The following is an 18,439-nucleotide window of genomic DNA, read 5'->3' on the forward strand; positions in this document are numbered from 1 at the left end:
CCAGGACCCTGAGATCATGACCTGAGCTGAAAGCAGATGCTTAACCAACTGAGCCACCCAGGTGCCCCTACATCAAAATATTCTTAATGATGCCAAGTTATCCAGAGAAATTTTATGGTCAACTTAAGTTTATGGAAACAGGACAACTTTTTTTTAAACAATGATTTTTTTTTCAATGTTTTTTATCCAAAAAATGGGAACTTTTATAGTGAGAGAAGGACTCTTTCTGGTATGAAGGAATAGTCTAGAAAAGTGAGTGATTCAGAAGTATTTATTCCTACTTTGTTATATACTTAATTATAGAAGTACTTTACTTACCATGTTCCTTCATTATATTTTCCTTAACGTATGTCTCATTCTCCATTCCCTTTAGTATTCTTTAGATGAGAAATTAAACTTTGTTTATGATTAAATCTTTCAACATTGAATAGGTTTTTATTCTTTAAGTTTTATACAGAACAATTTTCCTTTTGTTTGTTAGGGGAAAGAATAAAAGACCAAAATCAACATACTATGAATAAGCAATATGAAAGAGAAAGGCAAAGACTTGCTTCTGGAATAGAAGAACTACGTACTAAGTTGATGCAAATAGAAGCTGAGAATTCTGATTTGAAGGTTAACATGGCCCACAGAACAAGTCAGTTTCAGCTGATACAAGAGGAGCTACTGGAGAAAGCTTCAAACTCTAGCAAACTGGAAAGTGAAGTAAGCTTGAATTAGCTGTTTATGTATACTAACTTTGGAGACAAGGAAAAAGGTATTATAGAGTTTTATAAATGTTGTATGTGTAAGTCCAGATTTATACATCAGTTATAAATTCTTTTAAAATTATATTTGGAAACCCTTGAGTTTTAACCTATGTTAAAAGTAAGAAGTTACTCTCTAGTGGCTAACAGGTCTCAAATATGGTGGAACTTCTAATGTATTGCAGTCTACTATTTCTTCCAAGTATAAGTTATTATGGCTAATACACATTTACAAGTCAAGAATTTGGATTCTGTAATTGGAAGAAAAGGAGTGATAATAGAGGATTTTGAATGTTAGCTAACAGCAGAACAGGCTGGGAAGCCTGTTAAACATGTAGATTTCTGGGTACTGTTCTAATGATTCTGATTCAGTAGGTATGGAGTCATGCTCAGGAATCTGCTTTTGTGAACAACTGCATATGAAAATGATGCAGATATGCTTGGATTACATTTTGAAAAGTGCATAATGTGTGTTTTGTGAATATTTGATCTTCATTTCTATTGAGGATAGAACAAGGATGCCTTTTTAGGTAATTATAGACCAGGACCATATGTGTATATGATAAATTCACACTTTAAACTGAGGCTGATGCTGTCTATAGGAGTACTTTTTTTTTTTTTTTTAAAGATTTTATTTATTTATTTGACAGACAGCCAGCGAGAGAGGGAACACAAGCAGGGGGAGTGGGAGAGGAAGAAGCAGGCTCCCAGCGGAGGAGCCTGATGTGGGGCTCGATCCCAGAACGGTGGGATCACGCCCTGAGCCGAAGGCAGACGCTTAATGACTGAGCCACCCAGGCGCCCCTGTAGGAGTACTTTTAAAATGTCTGATTTCTCGTTTTAAAATCTGTAGCCTACACCAAGGAAAAACTTATATTATGTGGGTAATGGAAAAGGAAATTTAGTCAGTCTACATCTAAATTCTTGCTATCAGCTTACTTAGAAGATTATCTAGTACTGAGATTAATAAACTGTTCCGATTACAAAATTAGCACAATCTTGTTGAAAATACAGAAAGGACAAAGAAGAAAATAAATCATTAATAATTCCACCACCAGAAGTAGCTACTTTTAACATGTTATTATACTAATTTCAGTCTTTTTTTAATTTTATTTTTTAAATATTTGATTTCTTTTCCTATATCTGAGGAGCACTTCAGGCATGGTTTGAATGGGTTGTTTCCTTTTTTTTTTTTTTTTAAATATTTATTTGAGAGACAGAGAGAGCATGAGCTGAGGGAAAGAGAGAAGCAGGCTCCCCTCTGAGCAAGGAGCCCAATGTGGGGCTCGATCCCAGGACCCTGGGATCATGACCTGAGCCAAAGGAAAATACTTAAGCGACTGAGCTACCCAAGCACCTGTAATTTCGGTCTTTAGCAGCTACTTTTAAGAAATGGGTTAGGATGCAATCCTGTTTGGACAAAGGGGTAAGAATTAAACTACTTATGTATTACATAGATGGAACAATCTGTCATATACCTGATCTTCCCTTCACTATTTTTCTTCTAAATTGTCACTTATCTTTAAAAGTAATTTAAAAAAAATTTTTTTTAAATTTATTTCAATGTGTTTTCAGATGACAAAGAAATGTTCTCAACTTTTAACTCTCGAGAAACAGCTGGAAGAAAAAATAGTTGCTTATTCCTCTATTGCTGCAAAAAATGCAGAACTAGAACAGGAGCTTATGGTAAAAATTACTGTTTGGCTACAAATTCACTGTGACTTTAAGGCACTTGATTTGTGACAGCATGTTTGTTTTAGTGTCATTGTTGTACAGTATACCAAATAGGAAAGTATAAATTCTACTGAACTTTTCTGATGATTCATTTTTTGTTTATGTATTTTTAAGTTTATAGACTTATATGTCAAGTATTCTGTAATTTCCGATTTTTATTCTAGTAGAATTGAAGGAAATAGTATACTTCTTTGATATTCTCTTCAGTGTTTTAAAATAGTTAAATCTTTTCATTTTGATACAGTTTTTAAAAATAACCATTTTGTCTTCTCAATAAGTGTTTAAATATTTTTGAAATTTTACATATTAACTACTGTGATTCTTCAAAGAATAGAGTATGACAAATTCAATGCTTTACTTATGTACTTCTACATAAAACTAGTTCTCAGTTATTTTCTTTTAAGGTGTTTTTGTATTTCTAGGAAAAGAATGAAAAAATAAGAAGTCTAGAAACCAATATCAATACAGAACATGAGAAAATTTGTTTAGCTTTTGAAAAGGCCAAGAAAATTCATCTTGAACAGCATAAAGAAATGGAAAAGCAGATTGAAAGAGTAAGATACTGTTTTTCTTTTTTGTGGCTGAATAATACCCATTGGTTGTGTGTGTGTGTGTGTGTGTGTGTGTGTGTGTGTGTGTGTGTGTGTGTAAAAATATGAGCTTGAAACATAGAGCATGGTGCCCTGGGTATTATATGCAAATAATGAATCATGGAACATTGCATCAAAAACTGGGGATGTACTGTATGGTGACTAATATAACAAAATAAAAATTATTAAAAAAATAAGAAAGAAACATAGAGCAAGGACATTACTCAGTCTGAGCAACAGAGAGAAAAAAAGATTCGGAAAAAAAACAGAGCCTAAGGGACATGTAGGATAATATCGGAACTGAAACTCTATACGCATTAAACAATACCTCCCATTATCCCCTCTCCTCATCCCCCCCAGCCCCTCATCCCCAGCTCATAGATGAGCTACCATCATTCTACTTTCTTCTGTCCCATGATTTTGACTATCCTAAGTACCTCTTGTAAGTGGAATCATACAGTATTTGTCTTTTTGTGACTGGCTTAATTCACTTAGCATAATGTTCTTGAGGTTCATCCATGTTGTGGCATATTGCAGGATTTACTTCCTTTATAAGAATGAATAATATTCTGTTCTCTGTATATAACACATTTTGCTTATCCATTTATACTGATGGACACTGATTGCTCTGGCCAGAACTTCTAGTACTGTGTTGAATGGAAGTGAAAAGGGGCATCCTTGTTTTGTTCCTGATCTTAGAGGAAAAGCTTTCGGTCTTTCACCATTTTCAGTAGGTTGTTAGCTGTGGGTTTTCCATATATGGCTTTTATTATGTTAAGGTAGTTTTCTTTTATTCCTGGTTTGTTGGTGTTTTTATCATGAAAGGGTGTTGAGTTTTGTCAACTTCTCTGTATCATTTGAGATGATCATGTGTTTTTTTTTCTTCATTCTGTTGATACTGCATATTACATTGATTTTTACATGTTGAACCACCCGTGCATTCCAGGAATAAATTGCACTTGGTCATAGCATATAATCCTTTTACCACACTGCTGAATTTGGATTATTAATATTATATTGATTTTGGCATCAGTGTTCATAAGGGATATTGATCTGTAGTTTTCCATTAGTGTCTTTGTCTGGTTTTGGTATCAGGTTAAAACTGGTCTCAGAATTAGTTAAAAAGTGTTCTCTCAACTTTTTTGGAACAGTTTGAGAAAGATTGGTATTTTTTTTTTTAAAGATTTTATTTATTTATTTGACAGAGAGAGAGAGACAGCCAGCGAGAGAGGGAACACAAGTAGGGGGAGTGGGAGAGGAAGAAGCAGGCTCCCAGCAGAGGAGCCTGATGTGGGGCTCGATCCCAGAATGCCGGGATCACGCCCTGAGCCGAAGGCAGACGCTCAACGACTGAGCCACCCAGGCGCCCCTACATTGGTATTTTTTATTCTATTTTATTTATTTGAGAGAGGGAGAAAGAGAGTGTGGGGGAGGGGCAGAGGCAGAGGGAATGAATCTCAAGCAGACTCCTTGCTGAGCATAGAGCCCGATGTGTTACTTGATCCCATGACCCATGAGATCATGACCTGAGCAGAAATCATGAGTCAGATGCTCAAATGACCAAGCCACCCAGGTGCCCCTAAACATTGATATTCTTTAAATATTTGGTAGAATTCACTAGTGAAGCTATCAGGTTCAGGGCTTTTCTTTGTTGGGAACGTTTTGATTACTGATTTAACCTCTTACTAGTTTTAGGTCATTCCTATGATCTATTTCTTCATTATATAGTCTTTGTAGGTTTTGTATTTCTACGAATTTGTCCATTTCATTTAGATTATTCAATTTGTGGGTATACAGTTATTCATAGTACTCTCTTACAATCTCTTTTGTTTCTGTATAATTGGCAGTGCTATCCCCACTTTCATTTCTGATTTTGGTAATTTGAGTTCTCTGTTTTTTTAATCTACTCAGCTAAAGATTTGTCAATTTTGTTTATTTTTTCTAAGAGCTAACTTTTCATTTCATTGATATTCTTCATTGTTTTCTGTTCTCCGTTTTGTTGATTTTTACTGTAATCTTTATTATTTCTTTCCCTCAACTAGCTTTGAGTTTAGCTTGTTCTTCTTTTTCTAGTTCCTTATGTTTTGAAGTTAAATTATTGACTTGAGATCTTTTTTGTTTTTTAATGTAAGCATTTATAGCTGTAAATTTACCTCTTAGCCCCACTTTGGCTCTGTCTCTTAAGGTTTGGTAAGTGGTGTTTTTGTTTTCATTTGTCTCCTAATTATCTTCTAATTTCCCTTGTGAATTCTTCTTTGATTCATTGATTGTTTAAAAATCTGTTGTTTAATTAATGCCACAATCTTGTGAATTTTTTAATTTTCCTTTCATTATTCATTTCCAATTTTATCTGGTTGTGGTTAGAGAAGATACTTTGAATGATATCTGTCCTTTTAATTTTGTTGAGACTTCCATTTGTGACCTGACATGCTCTATCCTACAAAATGTCCCCTTCATACTTGAGAAGAATGTGTATTCTGTTGTTGGCTAGAATGTTCTGTATATGTCTATTAGATCTAGTTGATTTATTCTGTTAAGTCCTTTGTTTCCTTACTTATAATCTGTCTGGTTTTCTGTCCATTATTAGGAGTGGGGTATTGAAGTTTTCATCTATTTTTGTAGAACTGTCTATTTTTCCCTTCAATTCTGTCAGTTTTGCCTCATATAATTTGATGGTCTATCATTACGTAACTAAACTTTATTATATCAGTACTATTTTGAACCTTTATAATGTCCTTCTTTGTCTCTTATAACCTTTTTTGATTTAAAGTGTTTTATCTGATATTTGTGTAGGTACCCGTGCTCTCTTTTGGTTACTTATTTGCATGGAATATCTTTTTCTATCCTTTCATTTTCAACACATTTGTGTCTTTGGATCTCATGTGAGTCTCTTGTTGACAGCATATATAGTTCACCCTTGACAACATGAGTTTGAACTGTATGGGTCCACTTATTTGTGGATTTTTTACAGCAGTACTGTAAATGTATTTTCTCTTCTTTATGATTTAATTAATATTTTTTCCTCTAGCTTACTTTATTATAAGAATATGATACATGTAACATACAAAATATGTATTAATCAATTGTTTATGTTACTGGTAAGGCTTTGGTCAACAGTAGACTATTAGTAGTTAAGTTTCTGTAGAGTCAGAAGTATACACAGATTTTCGACTGCATATGGGGTCAGCTGCCCTAACCTCTGCATTGTTCAAGGGTCACCTGTAGTTGGATCATGTGTTTTTGTCTTCTGCCAGTCTCTGTCTTTTGATTGGAGAGTTTAATCCATTTATCTTTAAAGTAATACTGATAGAGACTGACTTACTTTTGTCATCATGCTACTTGTTTTTTATATGCCTTACAGCTTTTTTGTCCCTTCTTTTCTACATTACTGCCTTCTTTTGAATTTAGCTTGTTTTTTGTAGTGAAATTTTAAAATTCTTTTCTCATTTCCATTCTCTTTGTGAATATTGTATTGCTGTTTTTTGTGTGGTTGTCATGGATATTGCATTTAACATTCTAAAGTTTTATTCTAATTTGAATTTGTACCAACCTAAGTAATATATAAAAATTGTGTCCTTTCACAGCTCCATTTTCACTCCTTTCTAATGTTAATGTCACAAAATTATTTCTTTATACATTGTGTGCCCTAAAACATAAGCTAATAATTCATTCAAATGCATTAGTCTCTCAAATTATGTAAAGAGAAGACTTGGAATTACAAACCAAATTTATACTAATGCTAGATTTTGCACTAACTGGTTTTTCTTCATTAAATATATTAGACTCTTAAATCCTATAGAAAACAAAAAAATGTAATTACAAACCATTGTTAGAATAATACTAGCTTTTATAATTATCTTTGCAGTTATCTTTATTGAGAGTTTTATTTCTCAGTATGGTTTTGAATTATTATCTAGCGTCCTTTCATTTCACTTTGTAGAACTTCCTTAAGCATTTTTGGTGGGGCATATCTGGTGGTCACAACCCCCTCAGGATTTATTTATCTGGGAATGTCTTAATTTCTGCCTCACTTTGGAAGGACAGTTTTGTCAGATAGTAGGATTCTTGGTAGGATATTTTTTTTCTTTTCAGTAAATCAACACATTGTCTTTTGGCTTCCAAAGTATCTGATGAGAATCTGCTTGTAATGTTATTGTGGATCCTTGTATGTGATTAGTCACTTATCTCTTGCCGATTTCAAGATTCTTTCTGTTTCTTTTGAAAGTTTTGATTATAGTGTGTCTTTGTGTGGTTCCCTTTTGAGTTCATCTTTCTTGGAGTTGAGATTCTTGGATGTTTATATCCATGTCTTTCATTAAATTTAGGCATTTTTTTTTAAAGTTTTTATTTATTTAAATAATCTCTGCACCCAACATGGGACTCAGACTCATGACCCCAAGATCAAGAGTTGCACGCTTTTCCAACTGAGCCAGCCAGGCGCCCCAAATTTAGACATTTTCAGTTGTTATTTCTTCAGATATTCTCAACGTCCCTTTTTCCCTCTCCTCTTATTCCATGATCTGCATTTTGGTCTGCTGGATGGTGTCCAACAGGTCCTTTAGGCTCTGTTCACTTTTCTTCCATCTTTGTTATGTTCCTCTAATTTGTTATTTGATTATTTTCATTTGAGTGTTTTCAGAGTTCCTTAGTTTTAATATTTTTTAGTTAACCTTGTTCTGCCAAATTTTTATTATATATGTATGTATGTGGGTTATATATATCTCATACATAATTTTTGCACATTTGTATGTAATGTGCACATATATGCATATACACATATCAGTAATTTCCTATTTTGTCATCACAAAGGTATTTTGAAATTTTGATAACACCAATTGTTGAAATTGTGGGAGTGAGAAGCTTATACATTTCTAATATAAGCATAAATTTTGATGCACTTTGAAGAGAAATACCTAATGAAATTGGAAATGTGCATATCCTACAAACAGAAAGTCCACTTCTAGGTGATCTATTCTGAAGAAACTCTAATACATAAAGAGACATGTACACAGGATATATTGTAACATTGCTGAGATGGTAAAAAATAGAATATTAAACGTTCTTGAGTAAAAGAGAAGACAAAGTGTAGTTTGTTGTTACAGTGGAATACTGTACTGTTAGAAAAAGCACTACTAAATCCACATATGGATACATGGATAAATATACAGTGATAAGTATCTAAAACAATATTGAGTAAAAAAAAAAAAAACCAAGTCGTTAAAACTTGCAGATGTTTTGATATTGCCTGTGTAAGATTTCAAAACAAAAATACATTACATATTATTTGTAGACCTACGTATGTAGTATACACAAAAAACATGTGTGAGAAACATACCAGAGAATGATACAGACCAATTTCAGCATAGTACAGTTGACCTTTGAACAACTTAGGGATAGGGGCATAGTCCCCCTGCACAGCTGAAAATTCTCATCTAACTTTTGACTCTCCCAAAACTTAACAGCCTACTCATGACCAGAAGCCTTACTGATAACAAAACAGTCAGATAATACGTATTTTGTATGTTACATGGATCATATAGTGTATTCTTACAATAAAGTAAGCCGGAGAAAAGAAAATGTGATTGAGAAAATCATAAGGAAGAGAAAAAAATACATTTACAGTACTGTACTATAAAAAATCCCCATATAAGTGGACCTGTGCAATTCAAACCTGTGTTGGCCGAGGGTCAGCTGTATTGATGAGGGAGGAAATCAACTGTGTTGATGAGAGATAAGACCTGGCCATGTGATTTCATTTCTTCTCTCAAGGGAGAGAAACTGAAGGAAATTTGGCAAAGTGCAAAAATCTATGTAATTTCAGTAGTAGTTTAACATAGGATAATTATATTCTTTTCTGTATATTTAGGATGTTTCATGATTTTTTAAAAAATTATGTGAAATTTAATCGTGTTTTTATGTTTAGCTTGAATCTCAACTAGAGAAAAAAGACCAACAGTTTAAAGAACAAGAAAAGACTATGTCCATTTTGCAGCAAGATATAATATGTAAACAACATCATCTTGAATCACTAGACAGACTCTTGACGGAAAGCAAAGGGGTAAAATCATCTTCGTAAAAGTGCTGTTTATTTTTTTAAAAAAGATTTTATTTAATTTGGGAAAGACAGAGATAGCAACAGAGAGCACAAGTGGGGAGGGAGAGGGAGAAACAGACTCCCTGCTGATCAGGGAGCCCAATGCAGGGCTCGATCCCAGGACCCCAGGATCACGACCTGAGCTGAAGGTAGACAGTTAACCGACTGAGCCACCCAGGCACCCCTAAAAGTGCTGTTAAAAAGCTGACTAATACTTATGTTTCTATAACCTACTTTTTTTTTTAATTAAAAAATTTTTTTAAAGATTTTATTTATTTGACAGAGAGAGAGAGTACAAGCCGGGGGAGCAGCAGGGAGAGGAGAAGCAGGCTTCCGCTAAGTAGAGAGTCAGACGTAGGGCTCAATCCCAGGACCCTGGGATCATGACCTGGGCCGAAGGCAGATGCTTAACCAACTGAGCCACCCAGGCACCCCTGTAACCTACCTTTAATTCTTCTTAAATCAGTTGCTTAACAGCTCATTAGTAATGCTAAAATTAAAATATTTATACATGTACTCATATTTTTGCTACCAATCTGTGTGTTTTCAGGAGATGGAAAAGGAAAACATGAAGAAAGATGAAGCTTTGAGAACATTACAGAACCAAGTATCTGAAGAAACAATCAAGGCTAGTATGCTAATTTTTTAAAACTTTTTTTTTAATAGAGACATTCTGTAGCTTTTATACTTTTCTCTATAAATTGTAAAAATCATTTAGATAAAAACTCACAGGTAAAGATTTTACCTGAGTCAGTGAACTTAGTTTCTGTAAGTATATTTTCTTCATTGTGAATTATAATCTTGATTATTTGATCGTTGATAATCTGGTTTGTGGATTGTGGATTGTCTAACCTCTTTTTTTTTTTTGCCTTAAGAAAGGCTTCTTTTTTAACAAAAAATATTTTTTTGACTGTAGCTATTTATTAACCTTACCAGTAAAGAATTAACAGAGGAAGCGAAGGGAGACGAATCTACAAGCAGTCGAGTTTTGTTTCTTTTTACCAGTTCTGCTGTAAGATTAATTAGGGGGTAAAATCAGAATTTCCAGATAAAATAAGTTTTGTGACTACTCAGTCTTCATAGTCAAAAGAATGGGTTTCGGAGCTAAGTTGACTTGAGTTTCAGTTCTGATCTCAGAGTGCTTACTAGTTAACTTTAACACTGGCTAGGTTATTTAAGTCTCTAAACTTTAACTTTTTCATCAGTAAAATACAGATAACAGTACTCTGGACGAGGGTCAGTATGACGAGGACATGAAATGAGGTACCTATACTGCTTAGCACATACTCAGTTACTCAGAGTTTAATAAGTACTTAACTATATATTCGATATAATCTCCTTTGCATTTTTAGTGTTAAAAATAGGTCCAAACATGCTATTACCAGCATGTTTATTCTGTCATATATGGCTTGAATATAAGGAATATTTTAAAAATCCACTGTTATTTTTGCCTAGTACTGTTTTTAATCCATTTTGTTACCAAGTATGCCCATGAAACACAATTATATTTTTATACATAACTTTCATATAGTGTTCTCCAAAACTTAACATTTAATGCCGTGTCAATTCATTTCTTCATGTAAAAATAACCTCTAAGATCATTAACATGAAAAATCATTATAAAAGTTGTAGGCATGAAGTAATTTCATTAAATAAAATCTATATTGCGACTTAACTCCTGTTTTTTATTAAATTGCCTAACACATCTAGTAGTTTATTTCCATATGTTAATAACCAGATATTAAAATCAGTAAGAGAAGAAATTATGTTATTGGGTTTTATTCCCTTAGTAGCTTTAGGTTTGATGTTGTTGGGGCAAATACCAAAATGAGGAAGAAATATAGAAACAACAGTCCTATGACTCAAGCTATACTAAACCTAATACAGGATATTTGTAGCGATGAAATTGAAGTTTGAAATCTAGCTTCTTCCTGATTATGTCATTACCACCTTCCCTTCTTGACTTTGGCTGTGTCCCTCTATGTACCTCTGTTTGTTCTTTGCATAAAAAATAATGATTTTTTTTAAAGTAACCAAAGAATATATCCTTACAATCGATAAATTCTTGAAAAATGCAGTCAATTCAACCGTTAACAAAGGAAATACAAATATAATTAATGAAATCACAAAAATTTTGAATTTTCTATCTGCAGGAGAGTTATAAGAGTCAGTTTAAAGTAACATCACTCACGAAAGTATGATTAATGAGAACTAGAAGATTGATGGGAAAACAATGAACAGGAATAAGAAACCAATAAATTAAAGCAATTATGTTACAGGTTGTTAAATAGAATATCAAGAAGGTGCCTATTAGATTTAGAGATTTTGTTTACTTAGTTTGTTTTGTTTTGCTTTTATATTCCACTCTGGATTTTTTTCTTTTCCCAAAGAAAGTCATAAGTGGAGAAAAACAACATAAAAGAACTCAGCTGCTTTTGTTGAAGATAGGTAGACTAGAGCCCACACCTGGTTACCCCCAGACTAGACTCCTGAGGACGTTCTTTGGTTCAGCAAAGCAGTGTCTTTGTTTTCATTTCATTCATTTATGTCCATATATATACATGTATATTTATAAGTGGTTTGTATGAGGTGAATGATGTTTATCCAAATGAGATGTAGACTCTCAAACTCATTGTTCAAATAATAAATCCAACAGAATAGTAAATGTTTTGGGTTTTATTATTTTAAAAATTGATTTATTAATTTTAATTAAATTTTATTTTTAAAAATTCCAAACCTACAAAAAATGGAAAGAATAGTACAGAGAACATTTGTGAACCCTCTACCTAGATTTACTGTCTGTTAAACTGTAGCTACATTCATTTCATCTCTCCCTACACACGCGCACACACATGCCCACTTGTGCATGCACTGACCTACTCTCATACATACACATTTCCTTTTTGCCAGACCACCTGAGAGAAGGTTGCAGATGTCATAACACTTTACACCTTTAATATTTAAACTTGTATATCCTGTGACCAGAAACTTTCTCCTATGTGACTACACCACTCTACACCAGAGAAAGTAAAAATTAATTCAGTGACATCATTCAATACACAGTCCGTACTGAAATTTTTCCAGTTGTTTAAAATTGTTCTTTATAGGCTTGCTACTGAAAGCATGGTCTGTGGACTAGCAACATCAGCATCACCTAGAAACTTGTTTGACTTGCAGGATTTCAGCTATACCCCAGACCTACTGAGCAGAATTGGGACTAAGGTGAAGGAAGTGAATTGCTTCTGGTGCAAAGTTTAGGGAGAGCTTACTCTCAGGGTTGTATAAGTGTAGCATTGGCACTTGGCGTGACCCTGAGAGTGAGTGTCTCCTTAAATTTTGAGCCCATGTCTCCTGTCTTACCTCACCCTAATCCTTGCCCTTCTACTGAATCAGAATCTGTATTTCGATAGGGTGCCCTGCTGATTTGTATGCGCATTAAAACCTTGAGAAACACTACTTCAGCTTGTTCTTGTTCTTTTTCCAATCTAGGATTCATTTATAATTACATGTTGCATTTGACACTTTAGGTTTCCCTAAACTCACTCTCTCTTTCTGTTCTCTTGATACTTAATCTTCTGAAAAGTCCGGGTCAGCTAGGGCACCACATGAGTTATACGGCGTTCTTTTGCTTCCCATCAGGAAGCACGTGTCAGACTACCCCATAACTGGCATTGCCAATATTGGCACTTTATCTAAGCTGATTACTGCCAGATCTTACCACGTGAAGGGCACATTTTTTTTCCATTTAATTAATAAAATGTGCAGTGATTCTTTCAGGCCATGTGAATGTACTGCTCCTCAACAGTCTGTAACCAATGGTTTTAACATGTAGTGATAATTCTTGCCTGAATTAGTTTTTGCATTATTAATTATCAAGTGTGATATTCTGACAGTCACAGATCTTATTTTCTCCCTGTGTGGGAGATGATACATGTGCCAGTGCTCATTCTCATAGTTAAGAAAAAAAACTAAAAAAACCCTCAGAAAAAAACAAAGGAAACTTGTAAGTATTTATACCTTTCATAAAACAAATATTAATTTAAAAATTATTATGAGGGTAACTATTAACAAGGATAAAAATTCAAAATTACCAACTTTTTAGCTGTTAATGTTTATATGCACAGGCTATAGGGACAATCTTTGAAAACTGTCAAGATTCTCTATTTAGAAATAAGAGTTGCAAAGATAATTTCATGATATAGAATCAGTAGTATCTGCAAGAGGGAGCGTTTTTCTCTTGTTCTCATCTTGAGATTTCTTTTACACCTTCAAGATGACTTATGAGAATGTTACTGGATGAAGGGGAAAAAAACACTCCTGAGAAGCTCAAAGTTACACTAAGGAAGAAGCAAGACAAGCATCTTTTTGACAGATGGGATATGGAGCATGTGTGCAAATTGTGGCCCTTGAACTAATTTTTGTGAAAAAATTTACTGAACTTGTGTTGCGCTTTGCCCATTTGCTCTTTAATATTAAGGTGGTGTAAAGCATTTGCAGCTATGTGAACACTTCAACCAAGGTACAGTGCTGCCTTTCTGAAAATGTTTTCACTGATTGCAAAGCAAATGCAGCCTCCTAAGTGGTTTTTCTAGCTAACAAAGACATTTTCATTTTCTTAGTGACTTCAGCACATTCAGAATATTCACACCATAGCATTATTAGCACAGTACACTAGTTTGTACTCACTTTACTATTTTTCTTGATTAAGGGAACTTAAGAAATAGGCTTAAACGTTGCTTACTATTTCAGGTAAATGTTTTAAGGCATTTGGTCTACAGGTTCTTGACAGTGGCCCCAGTCTGTCTTTCCAATCTAATCTCCCAAACACCCATCCCCTATAAATTAATACTCTTTGCACCCTGAACTGCCAACTTCGCACCATTCCTTTTCACATTGTCTTGTCTCTGGACATACTCCCTCTTCCTGGAATGCCCTTCTTCACTTGCTCATGTTCTGTTTATTCTTCAGGACTCCAGCCTCTGATTTCCTAATTTGCAATGAAATAGTTTTCCAAGTAACTCTTTTCTGTAGTAGCATTTTGTGTCTAAGTTGGGCTGTGTATTCAGGTTGAAGCAGTTAGGTAACATTAGGAGATAAACCTGTAAAATATTGACCATATAATAAGCATTCATTAATATTAGTTGATTTTTCTTTTTTTGCTTTTCTCCTGCGTAGGTCAGACAACTAGATTCAGCACTGGAAATTTGTAAGGAAGAACTTGCCTTGCACTTGAATCAATTAGAAGGAAATAAGGAGAAGTTTGAAAAACAGCTAAAGAAGAAATCTGAAGAGGTAAATTAGCATTTTTGTTAGAAAACATTTTTCACATGATTTCTTTTTGAGATAGTATTTTTAAGATTCTTTAAAAGTACATCTTTATGTAGCTATTAAAAAAAAACTTTCCATTAAGGGGTGCCTGGGTGGCTCAGTCGGTTAAAGCTTCTGCCCTGGGCTCAGGTCATGATTCCAGGGTCCTGAGATCAAGCCCCTCATCAGGCTCCCTGCTCAGTGGGGAGTTGCTTCTCTCTCTGCTCCCCCCACCCCCATGTGTATGCACTCTCGCTCTCAAATAAAATCTTTTAAAAAAAAATCTTTCCATTAAAATATAAATTCCAATTTTATATTCTTTGTTTATAACAAACATTAATTCAGTTCAACACAAGATATGACACCTTAAAATTCTGATTCTTCTATTTCTGGAGAATCAGGAGATTAAATTATTATTAATATCATAGAGAGTAATTCTAATATAAAATGATTAAGACTTAGAATATTGTCTTAGATTTAGAGGTATAAAATTCTTCAAATTTTTTTCACTTTATTTTTGCTCCTTCTGGTTGTCTGAAGGATTGAGAATTAGGTTTAGAAATTCAACTTTTTTGGGGCGCTTAGGTGGCTCAGTCATTAAGCGTCTGCCTTTGCCTCAGGGCCTGATCCCAGGGTTCTGGGATCAAGTCCCACATCAGGCTTCTCCACTAGGAGCCTGCTTCTCCCTCTCTCACTCCCCCTGCTTGTGTTCCCTCTCTCGCTGGCTGTCTCTCTCTCTGTCAAATAACTAAATAAAATCTTTAAAAAAAAAAAAAAAGAAAGATATTCAACTTTCTCTATTGAGATGAGTTTCTGAGATACTGTATGGATGACTCACTTTAACTTATTCATCTCTATATCCTCAGTGTCTACCATTTGCTTTCAACATAATAGGTATTCACTGAATGTTTGCTCAAAGGTATAACCTTAGTGAAGAATTCCCTTATTTCTTTGTTAGAATTTATAATATAAATTTAAAATAAATTCAGTTTTAAAATTTAAACTAAATATAAGCTTTGAACCTTAAATTCATGTTTAGAAATAGTCCCCCAGAAATGTTCATCAAAGTTGACTTGAATGTATCAGAAAGTTCCAACCAGTAAAGATTCTTTACTGTATCTTTAAAATGGAGAGAATTTTATGCAGAGAATTAGATACACTGGTGATGGATGAGGGGAGAAGCAAATAAAGCATGGTAAGGTGACTCAGATTATCATTATCATAACTCAGATTATCACTACCATAACCAGGGTAAAGGACTATCAGGAAAAGATGCTATGATTATAGTCCAGAAGCAGGGCTGCCTAGTGGAGTGAGGTCCACAAAGGAGTCTAATTGAAACTGAGGCCGCAGAGGAGAACTGCTCTGGGTCCCTCCCACTAGCTAAATCTTTCTGTTATCCAGAGGGGAATTTCCTGCAATACCTGGAGCAGAGCAGGAGAAGGCAGGCATAGATCTAAAAGCAAATATGTAGTTGACTGGCACTCCAGACTTAAGTGCATCACATAATTATATAAGTTTAGAGATTAAAAAAGGAAATCTTCATATTTTATTGGTCCTGTCTTCTTCCTTCCACATCTGTCCATGAAGGCTTTTACAGCATCTTTGACAGACAGCATATATTTCTCTACTGCGGTATATGGAATTTAAATTACCTCAACTATGGATACTTTGACTTTTTAAAATAGAAATGTTATTTTTATTTTACTATGAACTTCATCAAACATTATTTAAACATTTCTTTGATAGCCCTCTCTGTACTTCAGTGTAAATGGACTTGGAAAAGATGGAATCTGGACACAAGCAATGTTTGTAACAAGAGAGTTTGTTGAGCTTTACACTTTGTGTTCTCAGAAACTGCATCAGAGACTAGGGTGGGTAGTAGGCATTTACCTAAAATGAAATTAGAATTATTTCTAAAACAACTGGAAGTATAAACCTAGGCTCCAAACTGAATTAGAGATCAGAAGTATTAGTCAAGTATGTACAACTATACTAGGGAATAATTAAGTAAGTTAGAAAGATTTGTACTTTTCATTGCTGCTGAATTATCTCAATTCATGTGTATTTGGCTTCTTAACAGGTTATCTTTCACTCTTTCACATATATTGATAAGAAACATGGAGCAAAATCCAGTTACACTTACTTTGTTTTTTTAAGTACCACCCCATACATTTATTCACTTTTGAGTTACTTGTGTTTCGTGCAAATTTTAATATCAATGCTGGTTAATATAATTACAATTGACCCTTGATTACAATTACAATGCAGAGGTAAGGGGTGCCAACCCCATCCCCGCCATGTAGTTGAAAATCCCCATATAACCTTTGATTTCCCAAAAATTTAACTATGAACAATAGCCTACTGTTGACTAGACATCTACCTTACCATAACATAGATGATTAACACATATTTTCTGTTATATGTGTCTTATAATACAGTAAGCAAGAGAAAATAATGTGATTAAGAAAATCCTAAGGAAGAGAAAATACGTTTACAGTGCTGTGCTGTAAAAAATCTGCACGCGTGTACCGTGCAGTTCCAAGAGTCAACTGTATTATCTTATATCAGACTGGTGAGGTTTTCATCATATATAGCTAGCTTTTAGAAAATTGGATTTGATTCATAGTACATCCATTCTTTTAGTAATAGGTGATGTTATAAAGATGTTTTAATCTTTTAAATCCGTAGATACTCCCAAATCACATACTAACTGAATAATTAAGTGACCCTAGAGCATACTGGTAGGACGTTATCCAGTTGTAAAAACTAAATATTGATTATCTGCCACAAAAAGCTAATAAATGGTTCTCTGAAATTTTGCCTCAGGCAAATATTATTTTCCACATGTTGAAGTAAGTACATTTATGATTAAAATAATAGTAACTTTGGGGTTCTGAATCGTTTTGAAACTATTTTAATTCCATATTAAAGTGCTTTAAAAAGTGATAAAAGTATGATGCAAAATTACATTGTTAACATGATAGGAGAAAATAAACAACAAAATAGATGTGAATAAGCCTAAACATTTTTTGCATAAAATCAATCATTTTATTGATATTTTTATTCAAATTGATAGACTTAAATTTTGAGAAGTTGGCATCATCATATCATCATATCAGTAACTTTTCTGGGTTATATTTTATTTTATTTATTTATTTTAAAGATTTTATTTTTTATGTGAGACAGAGCATGTGAGCAGGGGGAGGGGCAGATGGAGAGGGAGAGGCAGATAATCTCAAGCAGACTCCTCACTGAGCACGGAACCTAACTGAGGGGCTTGGTCTCACAAATCTGAGATTATGACCTGAGCCAAAATCAAGAGTCAGATGTTCAACTGACTGAGCCACCCAGGGACCCCTGGCTTATGTTTTATTTTCTGTAATAATTGTGAGAGTATTTTTCCTTCAGATATAGATTAATCTAGATAAAGTTAATTGTCAAGTAGATGTTATAGTGTGAATTCTACTTTTTTCTTGACCCTAATTATAAAATGATGAATCCTTTGGGAAAACTTTATTCTCTGAATATAATAACTTAGTAGAGAATATAATGTAAAAACTATTTCTTATATTTTAAAGTCAAGTGGAAGTTAAAGGGTAGTGCAATAAAATGCCACTTTAAATTGGATAGATGTAGGTTGATACTCAATATTTTTAATTGAAATTATTTTGCCAATGGCCTGGTTGCTGATATAAATTTTTTATTGTTATTATGTGGTACAGTTTCTTGGTGTTTTGGTTACGGCTTATCTTCTTTTTTTTCTGTTTTATCTTAATATTTTGTCCATTTTTTTCCTCTGACTAGCAAAGTAAGTATAAGACAGGATGTTCCAAAAAAGAAAATAGTATTTAAATTTGTCTTGCAGTGAAGTCAGTTCTTTGTAAAATAAACTACTGTACTAAGTGTGATCTGCAGTTTTCTTGGAGGCTAGCAAGTAAAAAAAAGAAAACGGGGTACTGATACAT

The 18,439-nt window shown here is 33.8% G+C and overlaps 1 protein-coding gene across 6 annotated transcripts in view; it reads left to right on the top strand.

Moving 5' to 3' along the window:
* Positions 1-18,439, top strand: part of CCDC18 (coiled-coil domain containing 18) — a 113,202-nt gene that overhangs the window by 35,615 nt on the left and 59,148 nt on the right. For 5 of the 6 annotated variants that reach the window (XM_045801765.2, XM_045801768.2, XM_045801770.2 and 2 more), the window contains 6 exons: positions 482-705; positions 2,322-2,432; positions 2,903-3,034; positions 8,994-9,128; positions 9,715-9,792; positions 14,340-14,456. In XM_045801765.2, the coding sequence (XP_045657721.1) occupies positions 482-705; positions 2,322-2,432; positions 2,903-3,034; positions 8,994-9,128; positions 9,715-9,792; positions 14,340-14,456 (797 nt within the window). The remainder of the gene's footprint in view (positions 1-481; positions 706-2,321; positions 2,433-2,902; positions 3,035-8,993; positions 9,129-9,714; positions 9,793-14,339; positions 14,457-18,439) is intronic. The other variant, XM_045801769.2, reaches the window with a different exon arrangement.

This window comes from Ursus americanus, chromosome 12 (genome assembly GCF_024610735.1).
Source record: "Ursus americanus isolate L20-20 chromosome 12, mUrsAme1.1.p, whole genome shotgun sequence".
Taxonomy (NCBI): domain Eukaryota; kingdom Metazoa; phylum Chordata; class Mammalia; order Carnivora; family Ursidae; genus Ursus; species Ursus americanus.